Genomic DNA, 19,762 nt, shown 5'->3' with positions numbered 1-19,762 from the left:
TCGAACAAAGCAAGATCGTCATTTTAGCAAGTTAATAATATAAATATAATAGTGTTTTCCTATTTTAAATTGGAAGAAATTGGAAAAATCGACTTTTGGTTGAAAAGACAAGTGCTTAAAATTTGGAGAAATCGAAGAGAAAACTTAAAATCTGTGAAATTGAAATAGAAAACACAATGGTATGAAAGCTTTCAGAATAGGCAGAGAAGAGAGAGAGAGAGAAAGAAACAGAAAGACTGACTCACTTCACCCCTTCTTACATCGCCGCCGTCTACTACTCCGGTGGAACTCTCCAATTCCTCCAATCTGGCACCCTTCGCCTCGTCAATGACTCCAGAGCCACTCTCTGGGCTCTAAAACTGCCAGCCATGGTGTATCGTTGGTTGAAATTGACGATTCAATTCAGGAAATTGGTACCCTGAAACGACACTAGTGTTCTGGGGAGAAAGGAGAGAGAGAAATGAGGTGAGGGGAGGAGGGAGATTGGCATTTTGGGAGAAAGGAGGGAGAGTTTTTTTAATTAATTTTAATTGTTAAATAAAAAATTATTAATTTATTATTAATTAAATAAATTTTTAGTCCAATTGACGAAGGTTATCATTTAACAGTTAAATTGACAAAAAATTTAACGAATGTATGACATTACAACGAATTCATATGTTAAGGTATGACATTGCAATATTTTAAATATGAGGTATGAGATTGTGATACGACCTATAGTTAAGGAAGTTTTGTATAATTTACTCTCAAAGATTTAAGCTTATAACTCTATCTATATTTAGATTAATCTAACGGTCTTAATTAAAATGGTGCTAACATGACCTCGTTTTTAGGTCTGTGGGTGAGCATTATTGTAAATAAAGAATTGTGTTTGTGTAGGTGAGCATAGTAGTAAAAGAAATAGTCAAATTTTTCTCCCCATTTCTCAACAATTTCAGTGCATTATCCCGGATTGAAGCACCCTAATAATCTACGGAGCACGGTGATGGAACCTAAAAAAATGAAAAAGAAAGCAAATAGGAAATGCATCCAAACGAGAGTCAAATTTTGTTTATGCTCTTTTGTCTCCTCCACCTGTCGTAACAAATTTTTTTTTCAAACGTGACTAAAACACGACGTGTTATTAAACAAATAAGACTATATTCGGATAAATAACTTCCCTAACATAGTATTAGTATCTGTGTTGCGATAACATTGAAAAATCTCTTGTCGCAATAAGACCATGCAATAATCAACAGATGTCGAGCGAGAAGCAACAAAAAGAGAAATTAGGGAAATCATTTAGGGCCTGGCTCAATGCAATACTCACATTTTCGAAACTGAAGAGACCCATTTCTTTAAATCAATTCGATGGCCGATCACTCAGACGCTTCGCCTCTCATCCCTCCGAAGCAGATCACCGAGCCTAGCGAGATCGACCTCGAGGCGGGGCCTGGCGAACAAATCCAGTGTCGAATTTGCCTTGAAAGTGATGGTATTTCTCTTCCACTTCACTTATTCGCTCACCCAATTGATTTGATTTTCTATAGGATTGGTTTTTGCCAAGTTCTAATTTTTTTGTTCTTTTCGAGTCAACCAGCCTAATCAGCGTGTCTTGCAATTGGAAATGTTGCACAATTCTAATTTTTTTTTTTTTAATAAGTTCAAATTTATTTCGAATTTTTGTGTAAAATTATGATTCTTTTTGTGGGTTCCTTTTAAATGCTTAGAGTTTGGTATTAGAAGCTTATAGTGGGATTTTTTTTTTCACTCAGGCAGGGACTTCATTGCTCCGTGCAAGTGCAAAGGGACTTCCAAGTATGTCCACCGGGAGTGTTTGGATCATTGGAGAGCTGTAAAGGTTTTGTTGCCATCTCTATTTTTTCGATTTTGGTTTTCTCTTTTCAAATTCAGTGCATATAACACCATGTTGTGGTTTTCCATACAAATGCAAGCTCATTGATCCCATGATTCTCATTGGTCTACTCTATCGTAATTAATTACTTGTTGTCGATCATTCTTATCAAACTGTATTAGTTCCGTTTTATGATTCACTTTCAGATGTTTAAAAAATAATAGAATGCAAATCCAATGACAAGCAAAGGTCATAAATTAGAATCTAGATTGTTGTGTCGTGTATGGGCATCAAAATGTGCTTGTTGTAGTCAGGTATGAAACAAATTCTATTGAAGTGAAGTTCCCGTCAACCCTAATGTCTCTGGCTGTCTGGCATGCTGAAATGGATTTGAGATCTTGTTAGGCTTGCATTGTCATGATTTGTTGCCACTTGCCAGCTGTTTGTTAAGAAGATATTGATCGCAGTGGTTTGCATGAGTAGAAAATTAGTTTCGTTTTCCTTGTTGATGACTACTTCAGTCAGTTTTAGACTGTTGCAGTAAGACCACATTTGAAGACCTTGGAAATGGGCTTTAATTTGTCTTTGCTTAATGCGTATGATTTATCTAAGACGAATTAGCACCGTCTGTCCACATGTTGGTGTCGGGCTTTTGTTAGGTTTCTCCAAATGATATCTGATTATCGTATCTAACTTTTTCAGGAAGGGTTTGCATTTGCTCATTGTACAACCTGCAAGGCTCCTTACCACTTGAGAGTTCATGTTGTTGCTGACAGAAAATGGCGAACCTTGAAATTCCGATTCTTTGTGACGAGGGACATTATATTTATATTTCTGGCCGTTCAGCTTGTAGGTCATTGGTTTTTTCTTTTAGTTGCTTTCTTTTGCTTTGATAGTTTGCATATGATTTGCATATCTAAACATTGATTATTCTTGTTCATTGTACAGGTGATTACTTCATTGGCCTATTTGGCTTATTTAATAGATGGTTTCCAGCAATTCTGGCTTCGTCTTGCATGGGGTTTTGACAGTGAGCTTAGTTTCTACTATATATGCGGTAAAGTCTCAAGTTATAATGTAAATGTTTATGCTAGAGAAATAATTAGTGATAAATGTTGTTATAGTGTATGCGATTCTGATTTTGGGTCATACAAAATTATTATGGCACCTTGGCCTGAATTCTTTCTGTTTGTTAACCGACTTATTTCTATGTCTTTGTGATCAAGATTTTTTAGATGAATATGTTCATCAGATTGTTCAGAAAAAAGAAGAGGAAGATCTTCTAAGATTACTTTAGATTTGAATTAATTGCACTGATACACTGATGTTGCAATTCAGAAATGTTATTGTTTATTGTCACGTCTTTATGCAGATGAGATTGAAATTACATGGTAAAAAAAAAGATCATTAGTAAACATGTGATTGAGTAGACATATGGACTGGAATGAGAATATCACTTCTTTTTTTTTTCTTCAGTTTTTTATACTCTATCCGTATTTGTCATGGACATGTACTTGATTAGGCACTAGCACTTGCAATTGTATAAGAAACTGTGGCCTTCAGGGCCCACCGCAGTATTGCTTCCAATTTAAATCATTATTTACCAAGCAAGCTCTCTTATGTTTTGATCAAAGCAGCTGAGAGGATATTATGGTCCTCGAAAAGTAACTAGTTAAGGGCCATAGGATTAGTGGGTCTAGTTTTGGTGCTAAAACACTAATCAAGGATCATTCATATAAAAATAAGTTTGTAAATAACAGTACTACATGTTAAAATGTCTCATTTGTTATTGTGTCAATACAGAAACGTTTTCTTTCCCTTTTAAATACTGGAATAGAGGTGATAGAATGGAGATTAGATATGATGACTTTATTAAACGCGTGATCAACTTTATTTTTGTCTCCATCTGTTGAACAGTTCCCGACTGAAAGATTGACATTTAGGTGTGACAACAGTGAATACTCTTGTTCCCAGATGGAAGCACATGGATTCGTTTCACTTCACTTTCATGTTTGCTGATAAAATGGTTTCCGAAAACTCATGATCTTATGGGAATCTGTTTACAAATTAATGTTGTGTTTGTAGCATTCTGAATTTTACAGATCAATTTGATGTTTTAAGGTTCAGGAAATATATAATGAAGATCCGCAAATGTAGTCTAGTGATATTTTCTGTAGCCATGTTTAAACCAGAGAAGTTTTATCCCAATAAGAAAGAGCTAAAAGAAATACAGAGAGTGAGGGGGTTTCCAAGACCTTCACGGGAGGAAGATACAAACTGAAGGGGTAATACATTTAGTGGTGTGTTACTGGGTTACAAACTTATGATAAATGATCGGCTGAACACTGCTGTTAAATAATGACATTAGCATTTTGTTATGGTATCTCAATCTTTATTACACAGAGGAACAAAAATTTCAAGACAGTTAAATTGTGTTCTCGGATAAATCTTTTTTCTCATATGAAACATAGTTATCTCTCACAACACTACCATTGTTTTATACATAGTATTTCTACATTTTACTCTGGTTCTCTGATTTTTGGGGAAACTTTTGAGGGTTTAGGGTTTATAAGTTGTGTCCCATGGAAGTTTGTGTAGGAATCGTGACCTATGGAAGCTGGTTTGATTGGAGTCTCATTGCTACCTTTGACCGCAAGGAGTATATGTTTTAAGTGGTTTCTGTTGGAGATCTTTGTCTTAAGGTTCTGGAAATTAAAAAGAAAAAAAATAGCAAGATAGTGTTATGTTTCTTTTGACCACGATGATATCTTTGCTACAACTCTTTTTTTTATAACTTTTCAGTTCTTTAGCTTGGGAATTACTAATCATCTGATTCAAATATTGAAATGTAGATTTAGCATAATGGTAGAGTACTTGATTGCTCCTTTGTTCTCTGGGTTAATCTTCTCTTTTTTGGTTTTGGTAATTTTACATACTTATTGTTGACTACAGGAGCTTTGTTGTTTTTCGCTTTGCTTGGGTTGTCTGGCTGCTTCATTACTTGTTATGACCGTAGAGTGCGCAATGATTTGGCTCAGCCATGTCGTGAATTATGCCTTTGTTGCTGTCAGCCTGGGTATAAGTCTACACTTGGGAATCTTTAACCCAGTTGGTACACATGATTTAATTCAACAGGCTGTTTACGTGGTCATATTACACCTCTTAAATATATTAAGATTTTGTACGGGAACTATTATTAGCACTCCAAAAATCTAATTGTGAACTCCTCATAACAGTATTTTCCTTTCTAATATAGTAAGTTTGGAGTACACAATTGGATTTTTGGAGTGCCAATAACAATTCCCTTTTGTATTTACCCTGAAGAATTTGTGTTTGTAAGATATCGATGCATGGATAATAAAACCAAGTTAAAAGCTAAAACCACAGCAACTCTTAGATTTTACAGGTGTGCTTTGTATTGTTCTTGACAATCATCCTTCTCCCTTGAACATGTTAAATTTATTTTATTCAAATTAAAATAATTTAAGGGCATTTTTTTTTCACCCTCATTGGTTGATATGGAGGATTCTCTTAATAATAGTATAACGATTTTAAAATTTTGACGTTTGATTCCATGCATGCATATACTGGATTGTCGAATTTCTGTTCCTTTGTCCCTTTTCATTTTAATTGCTTCATTGGCAAATGAGGAAATGTATTTTCCTTGCATATATTACACTTTAGTAATATATTTTTTTATTTTATTTTTATTATTATTATAATTTTTTTATTTATAATTTTTTTTACTTAATATCTTGTACCACAACTTTTTGTTGACTTTCTATTTACCGCAGATAGGTTTCATTCATATTACCAAACTTTGTACTTGTGATTATCTATCATCTATATGCATTTTCTACAATTTCAACAATGTTTGAAAATTTGACTCAATACCTGATGGCATCAACTCAATTTTCTTTTGTTTGTTCCTTTGGGTTTACTGCATCAATAATTGGATACTCTATAATATATCACAACCCAGACACTTAGACCTCGTTTGTTAGAGAGGATTGGCTTGGGTAGGACTAATCAAAATGCCTTTACCATATCAAAGGCATTTTGTAAAGGCATTTTGAATGGAAAAAAGGATGAAAACTTCCTTATTTTGTCCAAGATGAAGATTACTTGTGAAGAAAAGTTGTCCTTTTAATTCTACCATCTTGGTGGAGATTAGTAGGGACACCTTTCCTTCATGAGTAACTTTCAACTTGGACAAAATATGAAAGTTGTCATCCATTTCTTCCTTTAAAATGGCTTCAATATAGTAAATAGTCCTATCCAAGGCAATCCTCTCTAACAAATGAGGCCTTATTGTGTGACATCTGTCCACTCCTTTTATCTGCGTAATATGATATGTTGTCCTTTTGATGCATTAGTTCACATGACAATCTAGTGTTTATTCATTGAAATCAAATTTTGGATGAGGAAGCTTAATTTTGAACAATCATTGCAGTGTGTGCGCAGACTGTCATTTACCTGGAACACTTTGTATGTGGACTGACTGTACCACATGCTGGGGAAGTTGTGCAAGTATGGCAGGTGAATGTGGTTGCTTGGGAGGCGCTGGTGAAGCAGGGCTACCAATATTATTTATAATGACTCTGATTGTACTGGGACTTTTTACCGTGATTGGGATATTCTACAGTGTCCTGGTAGCTACAATGGTTGGACAACGGATTTGGCAGCGGCATTATCATATACTTGCAAAAAGGATGCTGACAAAAGTGAGTTAGGGACCTTACTTTTATATTTGGTTTTTCAGGTCATGTTGATATACAGTGTAGACACTGATTACAGATTACCATTTCATCATGCACTAAACCAAGAAGTAAAGATCAATGACTGAACGTCGTTCTTGAATTTTTCTTGACTACTAAGGCCACCAAATTGTAGTGAGTTCAGTAGAGGGACATCTGTAGCAGGCTAAACATTAGCGCATGGTAACCCATGTCATCAATGAGAAGTAGTGTAGTTAAAACTATAATCTCTTAGCGAAACATGATCTAACTTTGCATCTACCCACACATGTTGCAATTAATCCTCAGTTTAAATCAAATTTTGCTAAAGCACTATGGTTTGGGACATAATTGTATTATTATAGACCTGTCAAAAGTTTTATTGTTTAGTCAAGCACTTATTTTGCATATAAATTTTAAGATGCGCTTCCAAGTTCCATTAGATTATGAGATGTCGATCATGTCTTCTTGGCCCATTTATGGAAAGAGGCATGTTTAGCTCTGGAAGCTTTTATGTCATCTCCTCAGCTTGATCTATGAGTTGTTTTGCTGATGAATTAGTGGGTCTATTTAAATTCGTAATGGCTTAAACAGATTTTTCTTTACTATAAACTAAATAAACAATTTATCATTTCTTTACGCGGTAATGATACTGCATATTGTCTACTGGATCTTTATTGGAAAAAGTTTGTTTACTCGTGTAGGAATATGTTGTCGAGGATGTTGATGGTGAGATGACCGGATCTGATTGGTCTGCCCCTCCTCTCCCACCTGAGCATATTCAGCAGCTGAAAGCGCTCGGCCTATTATAGATAAAGAGGGCTTGTTTACTGTTCAGCAAAATAACATGATATTGAGAAGACTGCCTGCCTCTGCATTTGGTGAGTCAAGTATTTTTCCTGTAGACTTCTGAGTCTCATTCACTTTGATCTGAAAAGGGTTGATGGTCCCGTAGCCATTTCTTCCTGTTCAGTTATATTTGTAAATTTTTGTACGAGAATATGTGAAATGGTACTGCCTTCTTTTTTCAGTGTAAGAAATCAAGATTAGGATAATCTCAAAGTAACTAACATGTACAGGATTGATGTTTTCAAGCCGTAAGGATAGTACGCGGTAACTTTCTCACATTTCTTTGTTTGGGGGAATGACTGAATGCTACCTTGTGCTAAACATTTTTACTGCTTATGTTATCTTGGGGTTTTATGTTTTTCCTTTTGTCCTTCCATTCGCAGGCAATAAAAATTACAAGTCTGAACTGCCTTTGCATAACGGTATTCTGAAACTGTGCCCTCGGAATTGGATCCTCTCCGAGGCAAAGCCTTGGGATCCTCCCGATCCAATGATAAGGATCATTGGATTTTGATCCAACGGCTACAAACAGGGAGGTCCCTCTAAAATTATAATAATTGTAGACGTTAGATCAAAATCTAACGGCCCGTGTTAGTAGATCAGCAGAATCCCAAGGCTTTGCCTCGGAGAGGATCCAATTCACTGTGCCCTCTAGTGAATCAGTTTAGTTAATGATAGAAACTAGTATCGGCTGGTTATTGTTTTAGTGACACTTCTCTTCAAAAAAATGCCCCGTAGCATTTGAAAACGCGGAACCAAATCCTGTAGTTGGCAATATTGCTTAGTACGAGATTAGAGGGGTGATTTTCCATAACTTGGTGCTAATTTGTTTAAACTTTTTCATCTTTCCGTAATATAGGGCATAAATTCAATTCATTCATGCTCGGATGTTTAAGAGAGATTAATTAGTATTACGATGTAAGTGATATTTCCTCTTCATTTGATGAAATATAAGTATTATATTTGTGTTAAGTTCAACACCTAACTAATGATCGGTTCATAATGTCGTCTAGTAAAAAATTTTCCCCCTTAGAGGTAAGACAGAAAAAAAGTAGCAGTAGCTAGACCTGGCATTCGTGCTGTGTTTTCTGTTCGTGTTGTTTTAGTGACATCTAATATCTTAACGGATCGTGTTGTGTAACTCCAGTTAATGTAAACAGGTAATATGACCTGATTTGAAATTAATCCGTTAATATTATTAGATAATATGATCCGATCTATTAAAGAAAAAATATTTTAAAAAATAAATAATGAAATGAAAATAAGTTGACCCAAAAAAATGGAAAACATAATACTAATTTAGCATAATGTTTTCCACATTGTCACATATATTTAGGATTAATCTCAGTTTACTATCCTCAATTTTCATAGTTTTCAACATTTAGTACATAAAGTTTTTTTTCATCCCATAATCATACTTAAGTCTTAAAGTTGCATAGAATAATAATATAATAATATATATTTGATGTACAATATGTACATATACACTATGACTATTGTATTTTATAGTAAATTTTTTTAGTAGTTTAAAAAATTAAAATTATCAAAATAACATTTTTCTTAAAGTGTTGAAACGGGTTATCCGTGTATCACTCTCATATAAATCTATTAAAGACCTGTTATTAACGGATTCTTATCGTGTGACCTGATTAGTTATCGTATCGATCCGACATCTGTTATTTTCGTATCATTTACGTATTGTGTTAACGAATCGTGTAAGAAAGTGTTAGATATAACAGTAGCTGCAGCTCTATCGGGTTTAGATTTTTCACAGAAACGGTGGATTTTCCCCATGCATGTATCCGCCACATAGATGTTTTGAACTACAATTATAATTTGTTTCAAGGTGATATTAGTTTTTCCCACAGTTATAATTCTAAATTACTTTTTTATGTTTATTAACCTACTGACTTATTTTAATCCAAATTAAATATTTTACTCCTAATTTTTGAGTTACTCAAAAAGTAGCTTACATGAAACTTAGTCACCACCACGTGACAGTAAGATTTTATAATTTATTGTTACATAATAATATATTACACAAAAACATCATGTGACCGTACACTCATATAATGTAAGTCCTCTTAATACGTACTCTTTTATTTATTTATTTATTTATTTATTTTTTTTTGTGGAAGACCTTAATACGTACTCTTTTGATGGAATTTATTTGATGCTTGAGGAGGTCGTCAAACATAAAATAGTGCATACATGTCATGCCGGATGATATAAATCTGTTATACACCACAGGTGTTAGGCCTCTAGAGGTTTTTAGCAATGCCTACCCACTTTCAGTTATATTTCCAACAGCCGCCCGCCACATGTTTAATTAAAATAAGGTTAATTTTTAGCTACGTCATCTGTAACTTGATTTTAATTTTACTTTGTCTATTATAATTTGAAAGTCGTTACTTTACTCTCTAAAATTCAAAATTTACTTCACTTTGTCCCTCGGAACACTATTTTGATCTCATCTTGCCCCTTGAAACTTAAAAGTCATCATTTTACTATATAAAACTCAAAATTCGCTCTACATTTTATTAATTCTGTTAATTTTGTTATGTGGGTCTTGTGGAGCCAAAAATATTCACAAGGTGACACGTGGATTTTTGGATGAAGAAGACAAAAATACCCTTGAGGCATATCAGAATTCCAACGCGCGAGTAGCAGGCAATCATCCTCAACCAAGTCAGAAATGCCTAAAAAAGGCAACAATTCAAAATTTATCTCATCAAATCCTTCTACAAGGTAATCCCAAAAAATTATTTCACCCCATATATCTTTTACCTAATTTCCCTTTTCTAGCTAAATCAATTAGCTAATTATTACATAACCTAATTATCTATTTATTCTAAATATTCTATAACCACCAAAACATTCCCCTTATGTTTAATTAGCCAATTAATACCTATTAAAATTGGCTAATTAAACCAAAATTAAACACAAAAACCCACCTAATGGCCGGCCACTATTTCTCCAAAGAGGACTGGCCTATCCCTATAAATAGGCTCCCATTTTGACCAAAAGATCATTCCACACTCTTGCTAAAATTCTCCAAAACTCTCAAACACTTTTCGCTCTAAATTCTAACTTTGGCATCGGAGGTTCTTCGGCCAAAGCCGCACCCCCCCCCCCCCAAAATTCATTGTGGGCGCGTGAGGCTCTTGGCCTTGACCCTAAGGTGCTATTTATTTTGTAGGTGCAATTTTGTCCAAGATCAAGGAGGAAGAAATTTGCATCCACAAATTGGTGCTTTCATTGAGAGCTAGAGATCCACACTCGTAGAAGACTCTCGCGTAAAAAGGTTTTTTGTCTATTTTTTCTATTTTCTAGTCCCCTTGTATTTTTCATACGTTATTATTATTAGAATTTTTTTATTTGCAAAGATTCTTTGATAAAACGTAAAAGAAGAATATAATGGGTAGAAATTTAGAAAATTCCACAAGTGAAAATTCCAATACTCAAGAAATGGGACCGCGGCGATCCGCAAGGCTAATTGTGGTCATAGGCGGAGTGGCACCACCATTACGAGGTTCCACCATGGCCCAAGCTGTGCCATCCAAGCTTGCACGGGCTCGAGTCCAAGCTTTGCAATTGCGTGCGCCACACGCCGAGCAGCCCACTCTCGCGGCCCAGCCTGTTCCCACCGAGTAGCCCACTCTCATGGCACAACTTGTTCTCGTGGCCCAGCCTGCTCTCGCCGAGCAGCCCACTATCGCGGCCTAGCCTGCTCCCACCGAGCAGCCCACTCTCATGGCACAGCCTGCTCCTGTGGCCTTCTTAGCAGCCCAAATCGGTCTAAGTTTAGTTCAACCATCCCGGCTCCAAATTTCTGAACCGACGATCGAACCGGGAGCATTTTCACCACATTTTTCTGTGGATTTGACATTTCCCAACTCAAATCTCGTGCCCAGAGTCTACCACACTTCCATTGCTCAAGGAGATACATTCCTTCCAAACTCTTCCAACCCAAATGGAAAACAACACTTGTCTCGACAAGTCATAGTGTTGACGAGCGACTTCGCACAGCAGACGACCTTGGTGAACTATCTCTTACAGCGCATCGAGATACAATGTGCCTCAGACGAGGTGTCCCAAAGTAGGACAATGGCAAACGAAGAACCTCTCCAGCAGCATCCCGGCAAGCAGCCACTCGACTAGCCACGAATCGAGCGTTTGGGCAGTGTACACTCCCGATTGGGCTCCCAAGATAGCATATACTCTCGTCTTAGCACACAGAGGAGCGTGTACTCTCAGCTAGGCCTATGGACGAGCATACATTCAAGGTTCGGGTCACACTCCAATAGTCAACATGAGCAGCCTTCCAAGCGAAGTGTTCATTCGCGACTAGGCCTGCAAGGAACATTCTCCACATCACATCGGAGCAGGCAGCACGATGGGCGAAGAGAAGCAGTCACTCAATCCGGCTCAAGTTCAACCAGCAGCTTGCGAAATCCCTCGCCTGCTAGGAATCCACCACATGCATCGCTGCCACAGCATAGACAAGCCGAGCACGTAGAAGAGTAGCCTAGAATAGCAAGTCACGACTAGGGGTAGCCGAGAGCTCTGCTACCCTAATAAAGGCAAATTCAGGAAGAAGTAGAGAGACTCTTGACCAAACGATTGTGTGATTTCCAACGCAACGAGGTCACTAACAAGGCACTACGACGGAACATGACCAACATAAGTAGGTCACCCTTCACGGACGAGATCGAGCAAGCAGAGCCTCTATGCGAGTTCAACATGCCACATTTGACATATTTCAAAGGGGATGAAGACCGGGAAAGACACTTAAAACATTACCGAGTGCAATGATCCTTCATTGAAACAACGACAGTCTCATGTGCAAGATATTCTCCACCACTCTACAAAGCGAGGCGCAAGATTGGTTTACACCCTGCCACCACAATCTATCTGAAGTTTCGACACACTTTCTTTGGTTTTTACAAAGAATATTCATCCTATCGCTCGATCAAAAAGAAGTCCTACCATTTGTTTAACGTCAAGAAGAACCCAAAAGAGTCGCTTCGTGACTATGTGAAGAGGTTCAAAGCAGAGAAGGCAAGGATAGTTGGATGCAACGTCTCGATAGCTAGAGCAGCCTTCCAAAAAGGACTTTCAGCAGACCATCCGCTATTCAGAAAATTGATCATGAAAGAAGATCTGACTTTAGCAGACTCTTTCGCTCTAGTAGAGAAGCATGCACTTTGGGATGAGGCACGCCAATGCACATTCAAGGACTTGAAGAAGTACTTGACATCACCTCCCTACTATCCAAACAGGAAGCAGAGGAGGACTGATTCACATGTTTGATGGTATCTGAAGCAGCAGTAGGCTCTACCATCATACGAGAAAAGCTGGGGGGCCGACTACCTGTATTCCACAGTTTAAAAGCTCTCGTCGATGCTATCAGAAATTCAAAAGCTAACTTTAGCGATAGTTGTTGCAACCTGAAAGCTTAAGTTTTACCTTTAAACGCATGCAGTCATCCTTATGACCCATTATTCTGCCCAATCTAAACACGTGACGATAAAGGTGTAGACCCTGACGAATGCAAAGTTTTCTAACGAACGTAACAACTCGGCCCAAAAGACACGCCAATGGTAGACGAACACTAGAATGACACACTCGGAAGCAAGTTTTGTCCTCGTCGCCCCAAAAGATTCTATATAGGAGCAACATGTACCATCAGTTGAGCACTACCTCCTACTGCGCATCGCTCGGCCCTAGCTGACCCTTGCTCCATAATTTAGCTCTAGAATGGTCTAATACCGGCAGTTGAGCATCTCCTACTACATGTAACATGACCCTAGCTCCACGACTCCTACCATACACCAAGATGCTAAGAAGTTAGTACAAAAGTGCGACCGCTACCAGTACTATAAGCCGATACCAGCACTGCCTGCCAGCGAGCTTCACCTGTATACAAGTTATTGGCCGTTGATGCAGTGGGCAATCGACCTAGTAGGACTTCTGCCACCTGCTACTAGGGGCAGAGGCATGATGATCGTGGCAATCAACTACTTCATCAAATGGGTAGAAGCAGAGCCCAAGACGACCATAACTCAAACGGACATAGAACACTTCTTATGGAGGAACATCATTTGTCGATTTGGCATCCCACAGTCCATCGTCACTGACAACGGCCTGCAATTTGTGGGCAAATGTATGGCGAAGTTCTTCCAAAAGTATGGCATCAAGCAGCACATGTCCACGTCGAGATATCCCCAAGGTAATAGGCGGGCCGAAGCATCCAACAAGATGATCCTCGACTGCCTCAAGAAATCCCTCACAAACAATAAGGGAAAATGGCTAGACAAACTGGCCGGATGTCTATGGGCATACTGCACCACCAAAAGATGAACAACCAGTGAGATTCCTTTCTCTTTGGCATTTGGCTAGGAAGCAATCATTTATCCCAATGTCATCAAGTCAAGTATCACTGCTCTACTACCAAGCATTGAGCATAACAGTAAGGAGATGGCCACAAGCTTAGATCTGGCAGAGGAGAAGTGCGAGTAGACCATCATCCGCATTGTAGCCTACCAGTAGGAGTTCCTCCCAGCTACAACAAAAGGGCCAAGATCCGGCAGTTCCAACCCAAAGATCTAGTCCTAAGAAAAACCTTCATCAAAAAGAAGGCTCCAAAAAGATGGATCCCATATGGAAAGGTCCGTACATGATCAGTAGAGTAGGCGGCAAGAATAATTACACCCTCACCATCATGAAACAACAAAAAGATCGAAAAGCAGTAGAGTGCCTACAATTTAAGGAAGTACCATGTGTGACCTCCCACTACATCAAAGCCCGAAGACTCAAGCAGCTCGACAAGGACCACCTCACAAGCCGAGGACTATCCAGTTGTTATGCAGTTCCTACCTTACAGCTAAGTTCTCGTTTGTTTCACTCGTTTTTCAATGAGGAATTCAGAAGTAATCACAACTTGGCTCAATTGCATGCTTACAACAAATGGTCACTCATGCACTTCAAAAGAAGACCGCGCCCTTCTTAGGGACTCATCGCAGGAATTGCGCCCCCTCGATGGAACAACCATGCTCTGAAATGCGAGAGGGTAAACCAATTCCCTGACACCCATATAGGTTAGCTCTCTAAGACGGGAGGATAAACTCTACACTCTGAATATCCAGACATGGATGAGTATGGCTGCCCTAGTATAACTAGATGCACGATGGCTTGCGCTGGGATTCCTAAAAGTAGCCACAATGGTCTTTTTCAAGGCTTAGCTAACTGAAGGATTTTGGGTCTCTTGGCCTAATCTGTGGGGATCTAGGCCTTAGATACGAAGGGGGCATATTATGCAGTACATCTAATGGACGACTGCCTTGGAACCCTAAAGCTGCTACCGAGTGCACTAAGGTAGCCTACGATTTCCAGAAGACTGCCTACGGCTTGCCCTTCGAGCAGTAAAGTCATGCTAAGCTTATACAATCGCACATTCTTATGAAAGGTTAAACAAGCTAGCATGCATATACGAAGCTTTATCCACTGCCGACATGCTACGTAGTCGATAAGCTTCACCTCTGCCTAAGCGCGGAACAACTTACACCAATTCCTAAAATGTTGTGATACTTGCTACACAACCTACGAAATTGGAGAAAGCCAAGGTTAACAGCCTCGTGGTTACGCAGATTTGTTTGCTTCTGTAAGTAAGGCATCTGGCTGCCAACCGTATGGCTAACAACTTTGCAAAGTTCTATACCAACACCTACGATTGCATAGACTACGCAGGCCTGTTTGCTTATAGAAAAGTAGTACACCTGCCACTGGTCTATAAAGTCTAAAGGTTAGGGCATGAACAAAAGAAGCGAAGATGAAGAAAGTGAATAGAGGATGTTTATAAATAACTTGAAAAGGCCAACGAAGTTGAAGAAAAACAAGAGCTACAAGGAAAAACAAAGAAAATCCTAAAGGTTACCTAGAAGACTGCACTCCAATAGCTTGGACATCCCACGACTACTTGGTCCCCACATCTTTAGTAGCAACGACGCTCTTAGCAGCGACATCATCCAGCGCTTCACCCCCGGCTGCCCTGGCCTGGGCAACAACTTTTTCAACTACTTCACCAATGGAAGCCTCAAAAGTAAAAGCAAGCAAGTATTCTGGAGAAATAGAATCTCGAAACCTCGAGCCCATCTTTCTCACCCTTCAGCTGCTCATTCTCCTCGAGCAGACTAACACGGACACGCTGCAGCTCATCCACTTCTTCTTCAAACTTTCGTTGATCTTCAGTAGACCTTGAAGTTCCAACACTTGGGGTTTAAGCTTGTCGACGATTCTCTTGAAGTGGATCACTTGATTATAAACAGCAATTAACTCTTCATCCTATGCACAAGCAACGAAATAAAGCTCATAAACTGCAAACTCAAGATCTTGAATCTGAGGTATGTAACATCCAATCTCCTTTTCTGCACTTTCATACTTAACTTGGATCGCGTCAAGTCTAGTCTTTAAGACAACGATCTCTTGGCGAGCGGTCTCAAGCTGCAGAGAAGTGAGGGCATAAATATTAGACCCCTTCAATGCAACGAGCTCAGAGTCCAACCTTTTGATCTCCTCGGATGAGGAATAAGCTTCAGCTGCCATAGTCTTCACCACTTTCTTGGCAGCCTTGCTATATATGCATCATAGCAAGCACAACAGTCATTCTATAATGGGTCGTATGCTTCACAAAGGAACTTAGGCAAACAAACCTTTCTAACGCCATCAACAAACTTGGCACAAGCGTCCATGTCTTCAAGCAGATCTAGTTTCAAGAGCACACTAATCTCAGCAGCCTCCCTAGAAGCAAGCTTAGTGGATTTCTCACAGTTGCCCACATGAGCAGTCTCCTCCTTCCCAGCAGGCTAATCAATCTTAGCAGCAGAGAGAGTGGGCCTTAGCGCCACTTTAGCAGCAAAGTCCACTTATCGCTCTTCATAATAGCAAGCCTTTCCGAATGAGAACCAAACTTAGCTTCCAACGGATGTCTTAGCATAGACTTCGGCACTGGGGGTATGACAAGACCTCCATACTGAGCAATACTATAAATAATCGAATTAGCCATTCTTGACATAGCAGGCGCCACAGGCTTAGATCTAGAAGCCTTATTTTTTTTTTTTCTATTGGAAGAAGTCATGTCAATCACAGGCTTCTCGACAGCAGGTGGACCTTCACAAGCAGCGGAGGAAGTCTTCAGTTTTTTCTTAACCAGCATCTCTTGAGCAGACGGGGAAGATCTCTTCCGCCTTGATCTTCTTTACCTTCTTTCTCGAGAGTAACCCACATTTCTCTCGGTGAAGAGAGCTAAGCATCATTTTTTTCTCTCAGACTAGCAGGCAGGAGGCCTGCATGCCCAGTATTCAAGCAGCCCATGAGGCCCTCGACCTCCTCATCTGTCTTAATCGTAGGCGTGGCCCTCGTCAGGTCCAAGAAGCTAGAAGACATGAGCCCTGCGACTCGTCTAGCATTGCGCCCCAACGCCTCAATCCGCGGTCCCAGCCGCGCAAGCTGCCCTTAGCTCTAGCCAAGTCTAGCAGCCCAAGTAATGGTCCCTGCCACAACACCTTTTCAGCCTATGCCAAGTCGACTCCTGGTTCCTGCCAGCAGACGTGCCGCACCACCCCGACGATTGCCCTGCGACAACATTATCCAAGGAGAAGACAAGGAAATTAATTTTTTCTTACCTCGGTGCAGCGCGGAGAAAACAAAGAAAGCAACGAAAGATGATCCTTTGCACGGGCAAGATGTAGAAGATTGCTAGAGGAGGGGGAACAAATATCCTCTAAGCTCTCTTTCTCTTGTAGGGTAGAATAAATCACTCTCCAAAGTTGATTTAATAACCCACTTAAGGTGGACTTAAATAGGCTTTGAGATAAATTTATTTCCCTTTCCTAGAAGGATCTAATTTCCTATTAAAGAGAGAATCAACATCAAAATAGGAAACAATCCTACATTTCCTAAAGCAAGAAGATCTCTACACTTGCTGCCCTTTCCTACGAGTAGCCTAATAGGTGTGGGGGCATTTGTGGAGCCAAAAATAGTCACAAGGCGACACGTGGATTTTTGGATAAAGAAGATAAAAATACCCTTGAGGCGTATCAGGATTCCTATGCGCGAGTAGCGGGCAATCATCCTCAACCAAGTTAGAAATGCCTAAAAAATGTAACAATTCAAAAATTCATCTCATCAAATCCTTCTACAAGGTAATCCCTAAAAATTATTTCACCCCATATATCTTCTACCTAATTTCCCTTTTTTAGCTAAATCAATTAGCTAATTATTACATATCCTAATTATCTATTTATTCTAAATATTCTATAACCACCAAAACATTCCCCTTATGTTTAATTAGCCAATTAATACCTATTAAAATTGGCTAATTAAACCAAAATTAAACCAAAAACCCACCTAATGGCTGGCCACTCTTTCTCCAAAGAGGACTGGCCTATCCCGATAAATAGGCTCCCATTTTGACCAAAAGATCATTCCACACTCTTGCTAAAATTCTCCAAAACTCTCAAACATTTTTCTCTCTAATTCGAATTTTGGCATCGGAGGTTCTTCGGCCAAAGGAACCCGCCCCCACATTCATCGTGGGCACGTGAGGCTCTTGGCCTTGACCCTAAAGTGTTATTTGTTTTGTAGGTGCAATTTTGTCCAAGATCAAGGAGGAAGAAATTTGCATCCATAGGTTTGATGTGGATGCACCAGGCTAATCAATTTTTTTTATATTTTGTCTCTTCAATTTCTTTTAAACTTAATATTTTATGATTGTTAACATATAGTGGAGATTTATAATCAAATTCATTAGTATATATGTGATTGTCTTATTAGCTAGTGACTCCCACATATATTTTAGGGGCGACTTTTGAGTTTCAGTAAAAAGAGAGGGTTCATAAATCAAAATAAAATGAATTTTGAGTTTGAAAAAAATAAAATAATAACTTTTGAGTTACATATGATAAAATGACATCAAAATCAAGTTCTAGAAGTGTAGCAAAAAAAAAGTGTATAAACAATCAAATGGAAACCAAAACCACTAAACCATGAAACCGCTTACACTAAATAAATAAATAAAAAAAATAATGGAATATTGTAAGGATAGTGTGAACCCATTAACCTGTAAGCCTTATCCACTTTGCTAGCATCTCAAGTTCCTTTTCACTCAAATCATCAACAAAGTCTCAACAATTTCAGAGCAAGTTAAGAGAGAGCAAGAGAGATTGAAATGGCAGATATTGCAATTTTGGTAGCTGAAGAGTATGAGAGAAGGGTGAAGAATGGAAGAAAGGATGATGATAATCATCAGCAGTAGCTAAAGAGTGAGTTGGCTTCTTGTGTTTCGGTTTTGGCTCAAACCCTGCAGAAGAAGATTGGACACCAAAAGATGGAGTTTTTCAAATGGGCAAGGAGCCCAGAAGCCAAGTTGGTCTTGAGGCCTCCAATGGCTTCTTCTCTGCTTAATTGAATCCAACGGAATCATCTTCCACCTGCTTCTCAATCTTCTTTTCTTTTAATCATTTTTCCCGCTGTACATGTAAAAATGATTTCCTTTAATCATCTGCACAAAAGTGTGTTTTGTTTTTCTTCTTCTTCTTTATGTTGTTAATTAACTTCTGTTTTTGAAAATTCAGATCACTTGTACACAGTTAATTATCCATTTGATTGGTGCCATGATCATTTCATTTTTTTTTTTATGGCACAAAAGATACTAAAGCGTCTTACGATTTGGATGAATTTTTTACAAAGTGAACAATCCAGATTATGATAAAAAATTATTGTAGAGTCTTGTTCGGGCTAGATTTGTCCCTTGCATAACTCTCCTTGTCTTGCCTGTCAGTTAAGATTTATTGATTGGTCTTCTGCAAAATAAGTTTGTTATTAATTTGAATGGTGCTTTTGTGGGGTTTTTGTTAGGTCTTGAGGCTCACAATTGAAGCTAATATAAGTCTGAGCGTGCCATTGTTCTTTTATTTAATAGATTGTTTTATTGGTTGTTTAATTCATTGTTTACTTACGCCACAAATCACTTTGACTCCTTGGTTTATTAGGATTGTTCACTGATGGGTTAAGTCTATATTAAGTTATTTTCTTGCCTGTGGATCAAGGATTTTTTATATTTATAATACCATATGTTCATTTATGAAGGAAATCAAGATCACTCAAGTTATTTCCTTAGTTATCAGATTAGGTTGACTACAAGGAAACAAGAGATATTAGTTAATAGGATTAATCATGGATAAAACTAATAACGAAAGTAGTTAAAAATGACATAGGATCTAATGAAAGATTCATAAACAGATCTACTCTATGTAAGTACAAATAAAGGAGATTCGGGCAAGAT

The 19,762-nt window shown here is 38.5% G+C and overlaps 1 protein-coding gene across 3 annotated transcripts; it reads left to right on the top strand.

Annotated features, from left to right (window-relative positions):
* Nucleotides 1-1,194: 1,194 nt before the first annotated feature.
* Nucleotides 1,195-8,391, top strand: LOC103941348. Of its 3 annotated transcripts, none has more exons than XR_666451.3 (8): nt 1,195-1,474; nt 1,755-1,840; nt 2,537-2,683; nt 2,783-2,891; nt 4,787-4,910; nt 6,288-6,558; nt 7,275-7,451; nt 7,803-8,391. XR_666451.3 is itself a non-coding variant. In XM_009351539.2 (7 exons), the coding sequence occupies exons 1-7, from the start codon at nt 1,351-1,353 to the stop codon at nt 7,380-7,382; spliced, it is 969 nt and encodes a 322-aa protein (XP_009349814.2). In that variant the 5' UTR covers nt 1,195-1,350; the 3' UTR covers nt 7,383-7,777. The 3 variants fall into 3 exon arrangements, 1 of the variants encoding a protein (XP_009349814.2); XR_007253351.1 differs by lacking the exon at nt 7,803-8,391 and adding an exon at nt 7,602-7,777; XM_009351539.2 differs by lacking the exon at nt 7,803-8,391 and having other exon boundaries at nt 7,275-7,777.
* The last annotated feature ends 11,371 nt before the right edge of the window (nt 8,392-19,762 follow it).

This window comes from the organism of the source record quoted next, unplaced genomic scaffold, assembly GCF_019419815.1.
Source record: "Pyrus x bretschneideri cultivar Hongxiangsu unplaced genomic scaffold, Pyrus_bretschneideri_v1 Contig56, whole genome shotgun sequence".
NCBI classification, from domain to species: Eukaryota; Viridiplantae; Streptophyta; class Magnoliopsida; order Rosales; family Rosaceae; genus Pyrus; species Pyrus x bretschneideri.
Note: the sequence above shows the minus strand (reverse complement) of the source record. Positions and strands in the feature narration are given on the sequence as shown.

What these genes read in the sequence shown, in the direction of transcription:
- LOC103941348 (XM_009351539.2), top strand. Translation starts at nt 1,351, where the DNA reads ATGGCCGATCACTCAGACGCTTCGCCTCTCATCCCTCCGAAGCAGATC. An exon ending in AATTTGCCTTGAAAGTGATG is followed by an intron (nt 1,475 to 1,754) that starts GTATTTCTCTTC and finishes TTTTTCACTCAG; the next exon opens with GCAGGGACTTCATTGCTCCG. An exon ending in TATTTCTGGCCGTTCAGCTT is followed by an intron (nt 2,684 to 2,782) that starts GTAGGTCATTGG and finishes TTCATTGTACAG; the next exon opens with GTGATTACTTCATTGGCCTA.